The sequence below is a fragment of the Leucopleurus acutus genome, assembly GCF_964270905.1.
Source record: "Leucopleurus acutus genome assembly, chromosome: 4".
NCBI classification, from domain to species: Eukaryota; Metazoa; Chordata; class Mammalia; order Artiodactyla; family Delphinidae; genus Leucopleurus; species Leucopleurus acutus.
Genome location: NC_139146.1, coordinates 16,484,301 through 16,500,005, shown reverse-complemented (window position 1 = coordinate 16,500,005; position 15,705 = coordinate 16,484,301). Strand labels below are relative to the sequence as shown.

Below are 15,705 nucleotides of genomic sequence, written 5' to 3'. Positions count from 1 at the left end.
TTGGTTCCCCGACCAGGGATTGAACCCATGTCCCCTGCACTGGAAGGTGGATTCTTTACCACTGGACCACAAGTGAAGTCCCTAGTCACCTCTTCTTAAGCTAAACATTCTACTGAAATCTGTTGCCTTGGTACTAATACACGTACCTTTCCTTTCTTATGCAGGACTCTTGACATTCAGCCAAATCGAGTCACAGTTGGAGGTATCAGATCGCTAGAACCAATCCTTCAGAGGAGAGGACACGTGGAAAGCCACGATTTTGTTGGGTGTATAATGGAGTTTGCAGTCAATGGAAGACCTCTGGAACCAAGCCAAGCTCTGGCAGCACAAGGCATCCTAGATCAGTATGGCAACCTTATTTCTTACCATTTTAAAGAAAGACACCAAAAGTGTATGATGATTGAACATCAAAATATGAAATTCTTGTGCCCAAAGCCCTAAAAATACCAAATGTATTATGCTGTTTTGAATTTCAATTTTTTACTTATAGCTGTGAAATTTTGGAAAAAACAAATGGATGTGTGCATATATGTATGCATATACCTTTTACCTTACATCGTTGTGAAGAATATATGAGTTAAGTAAGTAAATCACATAGAAAGGAACCTGGCACATAGTAATATATGTGTTAGCAATAATATGTACAAAAACTATTTGAAATTAAATAGTTTTACATATAAATGTACGTATTCCCTTGGCCTGGCCCTAGGCTCAAATAAACGGACAAGGCAGATCCTTGCTCTTGAAGAGTTCATAGTCTCTTTAAATTCCTGATAGCCTCTAGTGCAGCCATAATTATTGCCTGGCAATATATTATATTCTCCTAGTTTAGTCACTTTTCACTTCCTCAGTAACTATTTCATGTCTGTTCTTTCCATAAACCTCAAACATCATCTCCTGCATCCTTTTTCCAGCTAATGAATTTGCTTCCTAACTTGCTCAGAAAATTGGGGCAATCGAAACAAAATTCCCCAAAGCTCATTCCTCCACATCTTCCCATGCAGCCTATAGTCTACCCTGTATACTATTATTGAATGAACTGTTCTTATTCCCACAAAGACCAACCCCTTTTTATGTGATAGACTCCATCCCCCCAAACCTTCTTAAGACAGTACTCCAGCTTTCTAAAGTGTTTCTTTTCTCATTTCAATTCAGGCTTCTATTTCTCCCCACCCCCCTTTTTTCTTAAACTTGGTTAATCCCATTTTCACATTATTCTGTCTCTGTCAAGTGATCAATAACCACTGTGTTGCTAAAATCAATGGTCAAGTCTCATCTTATTTGAACTTCAGCAACATTGAGAACGTTATTAGTTTGTCCACCAGCACACGGTATGCCCCCGGTTTTCTACTCTGATTCTTCTTCCCATCTCCTTAACCTCTTCTCTTTTGTATCTATATTCATTTTTTAAGTCATTTTTAATAGTCCTTGCTTTTAAGTACTATCGCTAAAGCTGATGACTTTGAAATGTTTATCTTAAACTTGACATCTCCTCTGAACTTTAGACCCTCATATCCAACAGCATACGGAATATCCTGTGTGTATTTCTAACAAGTATTTCAAACTTAAGTTTAAAACTGAACTTCTGGCCTTCCTTCCCGACTTCTCCCAAACCCACTCCTTCCAGGTTTTCCCATCTCAGGTAATAATAACTCAGTCTACCCACCTGGTCAACCACAATTTGTAGACCACCTTTGACTCCTCTCTTTCTGACAAACCACATTTAATCCACCAGCAAACAGAAGTCATGTCAATCTGCTATATTTAAAACAGATAACCAACAAGGACCTATTGTAGCACAGGGAACTCTGCTCAGTACTCTGTAATAACCTAAACGGGAAATGAATTTGAAAAAGAATAGATACATGTATATGTATAACTGAATCACTTTGCTGTACACCTGAAACTAACACAACATTGTTAATCAACTATACTCCAATATAAAACAAAATTTTTTTTAAAAGAAAAAATAAATAAAATAAAAACAGGGGTCAGTTCTTACCCTGACTTATAAGGCTGACCTTCCTCTTGTCAACCAAATGGACCAGGAACTGTAAAGAGGCATAAAGGCATTTTATTTGGGGTCTTAGAATGGCAACTCGGGGATCACAGATTCCAGGGGAAACCAAACTAATGTCCCACCAGAAGAAAATGGGCAGGGTTTTTTATAGGGAAATGAGGGAAATTAATGCAGAATTTGGACTGGAGGGTAAAATTATTCTATACATGTGATTGGGTTATGGAGCACATCTCGTTTGTTACTGGGGAAAGGTATGTTTTCTTTAGTCCAGAAAAAGTCCAGTTCTCAACATTATTCTTTCCTTTTTGCAACTTAACAACTATTCAGCAGTTTTAATTTAGAGTGTTCAGCAGACATCCAGCATGGGTGGCAAACGTGGAGGTCCTTAGGTCACTTCCCAGCCATTTCTTTTTATTTATTTATTTATTTATGGCTGCATTGGGTCTTCATTGCTGCACACAGGCTTTCTCTAGTTGAGGCGAGTGGGGGCTACTTTTCGTTGTGGTACGTGGGCTTCTCATTGTGGTGGCTTCTCTTGTTGTGGAACTTGGGCTCTAGGTGCGTGAGCTTCAGTAGTTGTGGCACGTGGGCTCAGTAGTTGTGGCTTGTGGGCTCTAGAGCGCAGGCTCAGTAGTTGTGGTGCATGGGCTTAGTTGCTCTGGGCATGTGGGATCTTCCCGGACCAGGGCTCGAACCCATGTCCCCTGCATTGGCAGGCAGGTTCTTAACCACTGTACCACCAGGAAAGCCCAAGTCCCAGCCATTTTTGAGATAGCTCTTTCCACACCCTTGACTTCCTTACCATTATCTACCTGCTCTTCTTGTTCACGTTGTTCTGACGATATTGGCCACTTGATGTTCCTCAAACATGCAAAGGACACTTTCACTTCAGGACTTCCTCACTCGGCTCTTTCCTCTCCCTAGAATGATCTTCTATCAGATATACTTTTCTCTCTCTCCCTTTGTTTAGGACTTTATGAAAACAGATCCTTCCTTCACTCCCTAACCTAGAGATCCAGCAATCCCCTCAAAACTCCCAATCCCCTTTCTCTGCCTTAATTTTCCCATGAAACTTCCTTCTTTCTAACATACTACACAATTATATATATTTTTTGTTTTTTGTCTGTGTCCCCCACAAGGAAAAAGAAATATTCCATGAACACATGGATTTTTTTCATCACTTTATCTCCATGCTTAGAACCGTGCTTGGCAGGTAGTAGCCATTCAATAAACTAGGTGCGTGAGTTGTCTGATGGAGGAGATGGGTATTCAGATAAAAATGTGGCCCCGAGAGCATGTGCACCAAAGTGTTTATTTGACCAAGAGGCTTTGCTCAATTAAGAATTAATTAAAAAAAGGAATGATCACCTCTTTTCTTTATTGTGTAAATTGTTGTTTTGTTTAATCTTCTCTATTATGAATGAGACAGGGCATGTGTTACAGGACACCTTGTTAGATTAGATGCTCCAAATATAGTTGTAACCTGAGTTTCAAAGATATGAGTTCATGAAAGCTAAGCAGGTTAATAAAAGTTTATATCTAATTTTAACAAATTTCCTCCCACCGGATTTGTGCTTTATGCGTCTTTATTCTGTTTATTTTAGATGCCCTAGACTAGAAGGTGCTTGTACTCACAGTCCCTGCCAACATGGTGGCACGTGTACGGATTACTGGTCGTGGCAGCAGTGTCATTGCAGAGAAGGACTGACTGGGAAATATTGTGAAAAATGTATGCAAGCTGTTTCATCTTCCACCAGAAATTATAATAACCATTAAAAATATAAATATATGCACCCAAATATGTAATTGAAGTAAAAGAATTATGTTTTGATTCTAAATATTGAAAATATTAAATGGGCAATAATTGGTAAAACACAGTGACATTTTTTAATTCATGTTTTAACCTGAGAAAGAGTGAAGTTCTTTTAGAATTATTTACTAAATATGTCCTTCATTTCCATTTTATAAATATATCAGTTATTTTTGTTTTACCTATAGGAATGCTAGACAAATGACAAAGCCAGGAGCTATATTCAGGCTTTGGCTTAATATTATCTGCACTTAGGGGATATTTCTCTGGTGAATATGTTGTATTTGGTTGCAAAGTATAATACTAAATCACTAAACACTGAGTTCAAACATGCAATGGCAATAAAATCCGTTATAGTTCAAGGTGATACTTAAATTTTAAATTGCAATTATTGGAATTGGCTTTGAATATTACTTTTTAAATTCTTTTATTAGTTATTTGTTTCTAAAGCCTAATTTTATTGTTATTAAGACATTAATGATGTTCAAGCCATCATTAGAACATGGCATTCTCTAATTTCAAGTTGTATATCCCACTAACTAACCCTAATGGAGTCTCTTTTATAAAAATTGCTTTATTTTCAGATAAGTGGTTACTGCTTAAATCATTGCACTTATCTGATCACTTTTTAAGTAGTCATTTGATTCTATTATAATATGAGAATGAATAGAAATTTATGATTAAATTACACATATACTATAATCGAAAAAATCTTAGTAGCAGAGTATAATTGTGTTTATTTAGGATAAAATCAAAACATGGGAAAAGTACATTGTCACATGATATTTTTTAAAGTAATGAGTATTTAGTAGGTAGGAACCCAACTATATTTGGAAAATAAAATGTCACTCACTTGAGCAATGCCTGCAGTTTTTTCTTTTTAGTTGAGATATAATTCACATACTACAAAGTTTACCTTCTTAAAATGTACCATTCATTGCTGAAGCCCTTTTGAGCTAATTTTCTTTATGTCCTTTCTTTAGCTCTATTAGCTATAACACACTTTTATACTTCAGAAGTGTGAACATTTTATCAGATTATGAAAAATTATAATTACATATGATGTTTATACATGATGACAAATTAAATTCGATGTGATTATTGCTACTAATAAAGTTACTTACAAATGTGAATGTTTGTACAATTCTTTGTTCAAATTTTCCATGTTAGAGGCTTTAAAGATTACAGATATGTGAAAGATTAAAGATTAAAGATTAAAGATATGTGAAAACATATATGGATTTATTAATTTTAGAAACACAGTGAAACTTATAATCAAATTCTTCAACTGTATATTTTTAACATGTGGCTATCTCTCGAGGTATTCATAATGTATGTAGCATGTATCAAATATTTTAATGAATATTTTCCAAATGAATAATTATCATAAAATGTTTTATATTTCATGGTTCTGAAATGGATTTAAGCATTTGAAATCAACTTACACAATAATTCACAAGTGGGAATTATTTTTTCAGAGGAGGATTAAGGGACACTAATTCCAAAAACTTAATATTTTCATTGTTCTTTTTTTATAATATTTTTGTCACCAAAGAAGCTCTTTAAGAAATACCTATTGGATGCATTCATGTTTCCCTTTATTCATTGGCTTTCAGCTATTACTCCTGACACGGCCTTATCATTAGAAGGCAAAGGGCGCTTGGACTACCACATGAGTCAGAATGAGAAGCGGGAGTATTTGCTGAGACAGAGCATCCGAGGTGCCATGTTGGAATCTTTTGGTGTGAACAGTCTGGAAGTAAAATTCAGGACAAGAAGCGAGAATGGCATTTTAATCCATATCCAAGAAAGCAGCAATTACACTACTGTGAAGGTAAGATAAAAGCTAATGGTGACTTCATTTGATTAGACCGCCTGCTGTGTCATGGTTTAAATCACTTCTCCCATAATTTCTATCCTTTTCTTCACAACCCATTGGAGTTCTGACTGAGGCTGGGCACTATTCCAATATCATCTATCTTAACTATTCCTCAGGCATTGGCCAGAGTAACAAAGAACTGAATGGTTTGGTTTCTAAACACTTTTGTTTAGAGTAGAGAGCACTGCTGTGTAGGCCAGCAAAGAAAGAATTTGCTGCAATCTATTTTGCCAGATAAAAATTTATATTGTTTTTACCCTACTTTCAAACAAAGTGAAACAAAAAGATAGTATGTCTTTGAAATGGAAAATTATGTTTTTCCAAGAATTATTCCAAACATTGTTATGTATATATTAATTGGAATGATTAGAATAAAAAATTTTTGAAATTTTCTGGCTTTATTCTGGAACATATATTCAATTCACTATTCAGGTAAATCCTGTGAAATTAAATACCTTTGGAATTTATGGTAAGTAAAATTTCAGTTAACTCCTCCAAATAATTTCTAAATAAATATTTCTGAAACATTATATTTCATGATTGATTTATCATTAGGCTTTTACACATTTTTTTCCTCAGCTATAAATGAGATGCTGAACTAGTGAATAATTTCATTACATATGCATTTCCTGTCAGCTCTTAGCTTTCTTAATTTCTAAAATGACTATTCTGCTTTCCTTCCCACAAATAAGACTTCATCTTTCAGACCATCATTTTTTTTAGTTTAGTTATATCAACTGCTTTTTTATTAATATCATTCAGTCTATTATAAATCTGCTGGTAATTTTTATATGAATTTTAGTTCATTCTTAAGAAAGCAAATCCAGATTTCCTGAATTATTTTCACTTATAACTCAATATTTTGAAAATTACTGAAAGCTTAGTTCATAAAGAAAAGAGCAATATGCATAGAAAATTACTAGGTTTAATTCACATAAAATGCTAAAAATAAAAACAGACATTCACCTTTAAACTTCAGCTTATTTATTCTCAAAATTTCTCTCTGTCCCAGCCAACTCGGTTGTTATGTGGCCTGTACATAGCTTCAAATAGTATAAAAAACAATCTTTTTAAAATTCTCATAATCCCCCTAGTCCAGCCATTCTCAGCTGGGGGTGTTTTTACCACCCCTCCACAGGGGATATTTGGCAAAGCCTGGGAACATTTTTATTGTCTTGGTTGTTGGGAGTGAGGAGGGTACTGCTGCCAACATCTAGTGGGTAGAAGTCAAATATGCTGCTAAACACCCTTCAGTGCTCACCACAACACCCCACAAGAAAGAACCATCCAGTCTGAAATGTCAATGCTGAGGTTGAGAAACTCTGCCCTAATACAGTTGAAGAATATCTTCAGGTTATAATTTTACCTCCATTGTTGAAACAAAGAGCCCAGATCCAGAATTAATAGAGTAACTGCTGCAAAACGAAACACCTAAGTCACTGTATAACGTTATTATTCGGTGTTTATGGTTTTCATTGAAAAGTGTATTGGAAGTAAAGAAAGTAAGGAAAGAAGTAGACCACCATATTCTACCAGAAACCTTTTTTATATTCATTGAGAGGCTTTGACATTGAGTCTGTGTGTTATCTGTTAGGCTGCTTCCAAGTCCTCGTGCCATTTAAATGACATATGAAATATTTCTGTATGCTATCTCTTTAAGCCAAGAGATACAAAAACAATGTGCTTGAAGAAATTGGAGACAGAATATTTTTCTTCCTCAAGGAAGAAGCTGAATGTCGACATCCGTTTTTGTCGCCATAAAATCTTGCATTTCCAACAGGACAGCAGCATGCAGCTTCTCCAGATTTTGTTGCATTGGTAGCAAGCACTTAGAAAGAGATTTCTTTTTTCCCTGAAGGGAAAATGAGTAAAAATAATGACTAATGCAGACCAAAATGCACATTTCTTTTGTATGAAAATTTTGAAAGGCGGTTTTTCAGAGATTCAGGGGTTTGGCAGGTGGAGTAAATAGATTAAAAAGAAACAGTGATTAAGAAGAACTGAACAGACAGGAAGAGAGTGACTTTTGTAAGTAAGCAAGTTACTTGGATGACAGGAATCCGATCTGCTTATCCAGGCGAGGAAGCAAGTTAGAATGGACTGTTACTTATCAGTTGGCTTATCAGTGACCAAGGCCCCTGGTTTTCCTCTGTCTTTCTTTTGGCTCAGTTTCTGACAGTTGCTTTTTCTCTCTCTCTCTCTTTTTTCCCCTTCTTTTCTTTCTTTCTTTTTTTTTTTTTTTTAATTCAGATAAAAAAAGAAACTAAGGAGAGAAAATTTCAGAGAGGAAAACAAAAGAAAAGCATTCTTATGTATAACGACTTTTGAACTGTATTTAAATTGTTTCACAAATCTCTCTTCTTTCACGGCACATTGGGTATCTCCATATTTGGAAATGTAATAATGCCAGATGATGGGCTTTGTTTCTACTCCAAATCAATTCTGGTTTTTGGTGTATTGTTTGTTTGTTTGTTTGTTTTTCTTTTGAAGTGAGGCCAGGTATGACGTACAGGGTTAGGATGATTCCGAGCTCTACAGAGTCAAAAATAAATAAGTGAGCAAATCAATCTATGCATAAATAAAACCAAGCAAAAAATGAGCATGACGTTTGAAAAGTTAGGGTGGGTAGAAGAGTTAGGTAGAGTATTATTGAGGAGAAGGAGAACATGAAGAATGTTGTAATGGAAACATATATTCTTACTCATCCTACTCCATGGCATGTTCCAAGGACCCTGTCATCAGAAATTGGTCGAACGAAAGGATGACATGGTGTGATCAATTAGGAGAGAAACACAGAGCTTGCGGAAGGCTCTTCTCAAGGCTTCTTTCCAAAAAGGACTCTGCCTATAACCAAAGAGGAGTTGCTGTTTTCACTGTCTGTTTCATGAGACATTGCCCATTCGATGAAATGTTATTGTCATTTAACCACAGTTTTCTTTTTTTTTTTTTCCCCTGGGTTCAGTACTGGAATATATTACTATCTGGAGAAACTGCTTTAATAAAATATTACATTATGAATAACTTATGTAAATGTGTTAGGCATATTTTCCATAAAGTAAAAATGAACTCATTTTTAATTCTACCAGATGTGTTTGTTGCATGTAGAAAAAGCATTTGATCTGAGTGACAAAATAAACGGATCCATCCTTTCATTCCCGTCATTTGATACGCAGTGCCACTTTATCCCCCGGCCGAGGCACCGGCTCTGTCTGGCAGTAGTGATGGGATTATGCTCTTTTCATCCTGCCTTATAAATTATTTCATTTTCTAAGTGTCTACTTAGAAAACTGGAAACTAGGGAGCTGGAAACTGGAGTAAGAGCATCCTGTTACCCAATGTTCTACTGGGCGAAGTAAAAGAAACCAAATATCCCTTAGATAAATTTTAAAAGACAGCCAAAATAAAGACTTGTCCAGATGCCTCATTATTAAGAACTCTTCCTTTATTCATCATAGTGGTCATCTTAAATAATAAGCATGCTTTTTTAAGATAAAATTCCAGTGTGTAATAGATGACAGGTAAAACAATTTCTTCATGTCTTCACTTTTCCAACTATGCTTCATTTATAGTTAATCATTGATTTCTCATTTTGGATATAGTTTTAAAATTTTTTGATAGCTATGGGCCATTTACGAAACAATTTTTTTAAACTTGCAGTTGCCATTAAAATATAAGTACTCATAAAAAGGTGTGATTTACCTATTTTAAAATTAGTATTCACCCTATTATTTATCTCAGTTGCGTTCTGGAAAATAAATCTATACATCTTGAAAAATTAGTTATAAATATAAGAATATCTTGAAAACTGCTGAACCTATTATATGTGAAGGTATATGTTAACTACAATTGTAAAGGCATACTCTAATACAACCAGACTCCTCAACTGTTCTCTCTGCTTTAAACTGATCAATGTGTTAAGGTTTCACAACACTTTTATTTTTATTCAAGCATACCATAGTTTAATTGTACACTACTTTTAATATATTTTACAGATTAAGAATGGCAAAGTACATTTTACGTCAGATGCAGGAATTGCTGGGAAAGTGGAGAGAAATATTCCTGAAGTCTACGTTGCTGACGGCCACTGGCATACTTTTCTAATTGGAAAAAATGGAACAACCACAGTATTGTCCATCGACAGAATTTATAACAGAGATATCATTCACCCTACTCAGGATTTTGGTGGCCTCGATGTGCTCACTATATCTCTTGGAGGAATTCCTCCCAATCAAGCTCATCGAGATACTCAAACAGGTAAATGCTTGTGTTGAGTAGAGGCACAAAAGAAAGGTAAAATTGTTCCTCTAAAAGTAGTTGGATATCTGTTAATGTCCATTATGAATATTCTAAGACTATCATAACTACCTTTAGAAAGTTGGTAATAAATTATTGGTCATCACTTTCTTTAGGCATTTTCTACCAAGTTCATAACTCAGCCCAGGGTGTTTTGATCCTTTCTTTGTGTACCAAATATTTATTTATACATTCATTCATTTACTCATCCGTTTGTTCATTCACACAACATACAGTCCTGTAGGTACTTGGCATGAACTACAATGGTGGACTCTTTTCACAGAATACATGGTCCTGTAAGGAAGACAAACATCAACCAAATCGTTACACAAGTAACTATATTATTTTAACCTATGATAAATGATGTGAGGAAGAACATAGAATTCTAAGAGATTGCCAAAAACGTGGAGAAGGGGAAACTTCTCTGGAAATTGGCATTTGTACTTAAATCTGAACTATGAAGATGAGGATGGGAAAGTATGAAAGTTAATTTATATTGATGGGAACTAAAGGGAAAGAAGCAGATTAAGTCAAGATCACAGAACCCAGAATATTGGGGACTGATGTCACAGATGAAAGATGAAGTTGGAGAATGAAAGTTCTCCTAGACTATGTGGCAATTTTTTTCTCATTCTTGGAACAATGGGAAGTTACTGAAAAATTAATCACAGAAGTATCAAAATCAGATATACAGTGACATTAAAGATTTTTCCAGCTACACCATGGAAAATACATTGGAGAAAGACAAGAGGGGACTTGCATAAATTAGCTGGGAAGATATTGCAGTGATCTATGCAAGGTATTGTGTGAGCTTGGACTGGTTTGGTGGCACAGGAGTTTAAAAGTAGTGGATAAGGAAGCATATTTTAGGAATGAAAATGAGCCAAAGTGTTGATGCTTTTGGTAAAATTCAGGAAGGTTTCTGACATTCCAACTAATGGGTAGTGCCACTAAGAGAGGAAACTGCAAAAGGGTGCAAAAAAACAAACAAACAATAATATATATATATCTATGGGGAACATCAAGATTTTGTTTGGAGCTTTCTGAGTTTGGAGCACCTTTGAGAAAGACCTTTGGGTAGATGGGTTAGAAATCAGGAGTAGACCAGTTGGAAATACTTATTTAGGAGTTATGAGTGTCGAGCAGGTAACTGAAGTACTGGGCATGGATATGATAAGGAAATATGAGGGTGTAGAGTAAAAACAAAGCCCAGGGCCTTACCTTGAGTAATTCTAAGAGCCAATGGCTGTCTAGAGGAGAATGAGACAGAAAGGGGACTAAGCCATAAAAAGAAAACCAGGAGAGGAGGGACAAAAGCAGATGTCCCAGGAACTCATGGAAAAAGAGTGTATCAGGAATGGAAATGACACTAGGGTGGAATAACGCACCAAAGAAGAGGAAAATTTAAAAATGTGTTGCAGAGTAAAGGAGTCAAAGCATAAAAGTTAAAGCCTAGGTAATAATTAGTTCTTATGTATTTAGCTTGTTTTAGAATATGGATGCTAATTCATTTGGATGTTGTAAGAAAATAAGCCAATGTAAATTATGCCCTTTTGTTAGTGTCAAGATATATTCTTGGGCTTTGTGACTGGAGCATTAGCAATATTAACACACAAATATTAGTGTAACAAAGTCTTTCTCAACTTTTTTTAAAATCATCTCCCTCTAAGGAGCTGTGTTAGATCTTCTTTTCCAACCCCTGCCATCACTACCGCATAAAATGTTAATTGAATGAGTATACTCCATTTTTTTTATTGAAGTGTAATTAACTTACAATGTTCTATTAGTTTCAGGTATACAGCAAAGTGATTTGGTTATACATATATATGTGTGTGTGTATATATATATATATATATATATACACACACACAGATATGCACATACAGATTCTTTTCCCTTATAGGTTATTACAAAATATTGAGTCCCTGTGCTATACAGTAGGTCCTTGTTGGTTATCTATTTTACGCATAGTAGTGTTTATATGTTAATCCCAACCTCCTGATTTATCCACATCTCTGCCCCCCATGTCCCTGCCACAAGTATACTCTATATCTGCCCTTTGGAGGCCCACAAGTCATGGTAATAGCTAAGGTTTTTCTTTTACTCCTTAAGAAGCTATGTTCAACTCCCCCCTTGGGAGCAGTATCACCTCCACTGAGAGTGCAAGATCTAATGCTTGAAGCTATTGGCCTATTTTGGTTCTTTTTAAGTAGTTTTAAAATAAAATTTATTTTTATGTATGTAATTCTTGGTACATAGACTCTAAAAATAAAACCAACAGATAATTAAAGGAGGGATAAAACGAAGACGCAGCCTGTTAGCGCCCTTCATGAATGTTCAGAAAGAGCAGGATGCCAGCAATCTGCTCCACGTTCTGTTATGGAACTTGCTAACTTCTGTTGTAATATGCACGGATTTATTGCCTTCGGACGGGGTGATGGCGCTGGGAATGTGGTGTCTAAACTCTCGTGATGTGATTGTGAAGCTTCTCTTCGGCAGATCTGTGCAGCCTGTTAGGCCTTTGGTTTTCCCTAAAACGCCTTACTGCTCCTTCTTGCCCCGGCAGGGTTTGATGGCTGCATCGCTTCTGTGCTGTACGGCGGAGAAAGTCTTCCTTTCAGCGGGAAGCACAGCTTGGTCTCCATTTCGAAGACGGATCCCTCAGTGAAGATGGGCTGTCGTGGCCCGAACATTTGTGCCAGTAACCCCTGCTGGGGAGATCTGCTGTGCATCAATCAGTGGCACGCGTACAAGTGCGTCCCCCCCGGGGACTGCGCCTCCCACCCGTGCCACAACGGGGGCAGCTGTGAGCCAGGTCTGCACTCCGGCTTCACCTGTAGCTGCCCGGAGTCACACACAGGCAGGACCTGTGAGACGGTGGTGGCCTGTCTTGGTGTCTTCTGTCCTCCGGGGAGGGTGTGTAAGGCTGGAAGTCCTGGAGGGCACGTCTGTGTTGTGAGTCAGGGCCCCGAGGAGATCTCCCTGCCCCTGTGGGCCGTGCCTGCCATCGTGGGCAGCTGTGCCACCGTCCTGGCCCTCCTGGTCCTGAGCCTGATTCTGTGTAACCAGTGCCGGGGGAAGAAGGCCAAAAATCCCAAAGAGGAGAAGAAACCGAAGGAGAAGAAGAAAAAGGGAAGTGAGAACGTTGCTTTTGATGATCCAGACAACATCCCCCCCTACGGGGAGGACATGACCGTGAGGAAACAGCCCGAAGGGAACCCGAAGCCTGATATCATTGAAAGGGAGAACCCCTACCTCATCTACGATGAGACCGATCTTCCCCACAACTCAGAAACCATCCCCAGTGCCCCTTTGGCTTCACCGGAGCAAGAGATAGAGCATTACGACATCGACAACGCCAGCAGCATCGCCCCTTCAGACGCAGACATCATCCAACACTACAAGCAGTTCCGCAGCCACACCCCGAAATTCTCCATCCAGCGGCACAGTCCGCTAGGCTTCGCCAGGCAGTCCCCCATGCCCTTAGGAGCTAGCAGCTTGACTTACCAGCCTTCCTACAGTCAAGGTTTAAGATCCAGCTCCCTGAGCCACTCGGCTTGCCCAACTCCCAACCCTCTGTCTCGACACAGCCCAGCTCCTTTCTCCAAGTCCTCCACTTTCTACAGGAACAGCCCAGCCAGGGAATTGCATCTTCCGATAAGGGATGGAAATACTTTGGAAATGCACGGCGACGTGTGCCAACCCGGCATTTTCAACTACGCCGCGAGGCTGGGAAGGAGAAGCAAGAGTCCTCAGGCCATGGCCTCTCATGGTTCTAGACCGGGGAGTCGCCTGAAGCAGCCAATTGGACAGATTCCTCTGGAATCTTCTCCACCAGTAGGACTCTCCATTGAGGAGGTGGAGAGGCTAAACACCCCTCGCCCTAGAAACCCAAGTATCTGCAGTGCAGATCACGGGAGGTCTTCTTCAGAAGAGGACTGCAGAAGGCCACTGTCCAGAACGAGGAACCCAGCGGATGGCATTCCGGCTCCAGAATCTTCCTCTGATAGTGACTCTCATGAGTCTTTCACTTGCTCAGAAATGGAATATGACAGGGAAAAACCAATGGTATATACTTCCAGGATGCCCAAATTATCTCAAGTCAATGAATCTGATGCAGATGATGAAGATAATTATGGAGCCAGACTGAAGCCTAGAAGATACCACGGCCGCAGGGCTGAGGGGGGACCTGTGGGCACACAGGCAGCAGCGCCTGGGGTTGCTGACAACACACTGCCCTTGAAGCTTGGGCAGCAAGCAGGGAATTTCAACTGGGACAACCTTTTGAACTGGGGCCCTGGCTTTGGCCATTATGTAGATGTGTTTAAAGATTTGGCATCTCTCCCAGAAAAAGCAGCAGCAAACGAAGAAGGCAAAGGTGGGACCACTAAACCAGCCCCCAAAGATGGGGAAGCGGAACAGTATGTGTGACCTTTGTGTGCTGGCGTTATAAAAATATAAAAAACAAGAAACACTCAAACCATTGTAAGGTTGCCGAATAGGGTGGGTCACATTTGCAAAACAGGCCAGTATGAATTGGTGTTAGAGGAAAACTTAAAAATAATAACCACAATGCTGCTGAAACAGACTCAGAACAACTCTTTAATTTAAATATGTTTGGTTGAATTTCTTTTCCTGCATGCATTGTATTTTGTAACTAGTCATGTGGCATGCAGCGTTTGGAAAGGTTTTTCTTATTTACCAATGTTTGATTTGTGACTTTTAAAATTAATATCGTTGCCATTGCCGAAATGAACTTGTGCTTTTACGGTGGGGTATGTGTATTGTTTCCATTGTATTATTATTGTCATGTTTTGCATTGCAAGATCCTTGAGGTTTAACCCATCTTTGTAAAGTGTAGAAAGAGCCCTCCTATCCTTGAATGAACGACTAAGTATTAACACTTTTCAGAATTATGGATTCCGTATTCGATGTTGCTCAGAAATGTCTGAATATTTGAATATGTTTGTCATGACAGTGGGTACTAAAATTACGTCATTTTGTTCAGCACTTTAGAACTTTCTTACAAAGTTTTGCTAAAAATTCCGAATCTTTTTTGTAAACAATTTTGGTCTTCTGACTTCCATCAGGCTTCCACTTGGAACAAAATGTTGTCCCCAGAACTCTGCCGCTCTCCTGCTGTGGAATGATGTCCTAACAACACTTCTCAGAGACACTTTTAAAAGTTATTTATTGAAAAATGTTCTATGCTTTTAAAATTTTAAAGAATCAACCTAAAGAAAGCCTATGATTGGACTTAGTTTTCAGCCATTTAACATTTACCCCAAGTACCCAGTTTTTATAATTTATATAAAGTCAAATTTCAACACTTCTTACTTTCTGTCATTTTGTAGACCCTTTTTTTAATACTGTGTAAAAACTTTTTTTTACACCGAAGCTGTGTTTTTGATACTGATATTTTCCTATGCTGAATGGTTTTCTTACTTTCAGGGAAGGTAAGAAAATACCTTTTTTACATTTGTTACTTATGTAACGTTCATATTTTTCACAGTTTGATATTTGTAACATACTGTATGCTTTCTACTTTTAAATGCCAACGATAGAATTAAAATATTTATTTAAAATACTTTGCATTCATAGTGTACTATTAATTTTTTCCTTTTTCCCATACTCTTTCCATGCCCAATTGAGAAAAGTCTTTACTTGTCAATAGGGTATGACAAGTTGAATGATAAATGGGCA

At 37.7% G+C, this 15,705-nt stretch overlaps 1 protein-coding gene across 2 annotated transcripts in view; it reads left to right on the top strand.

The window, feature by feature from the left end:
• FAT4 (FAT atypical cadherin 4) overlaps positions 1-14,485 on the top strand; it is a 171,154-nt gene extending 156,669 nt beyond the window's left edge. For both annotated transcript variants that reach the window (XM_082838502.1, XM_082838501.1), the window contains 5 exons: positions 165-344; positions 3,625-3,749; positions 5,447-5,664; positions 9,702-9,963; positions 12,569-14,485. In XM_082838502.1, the coding sequence (XP_082694628.1) occupies positions 165-344; positions 3,625-3,749; positions 5,447-5,664; positions 9,702-9,963; positions 12,569-14,433 (2,650 nt within the window). In that variant the 3' untranslated portion in view covers positions 14,434-14,485. The remainder of the gene's footprint in view (positions 1-164; positions 345-3,624; positions 3,750-5,446; positions 5,665-9,701; positions 9,964-12,568) is intronic.
• Positions 14,486-15,705: the final 1,220 nt, after the last annotated feature.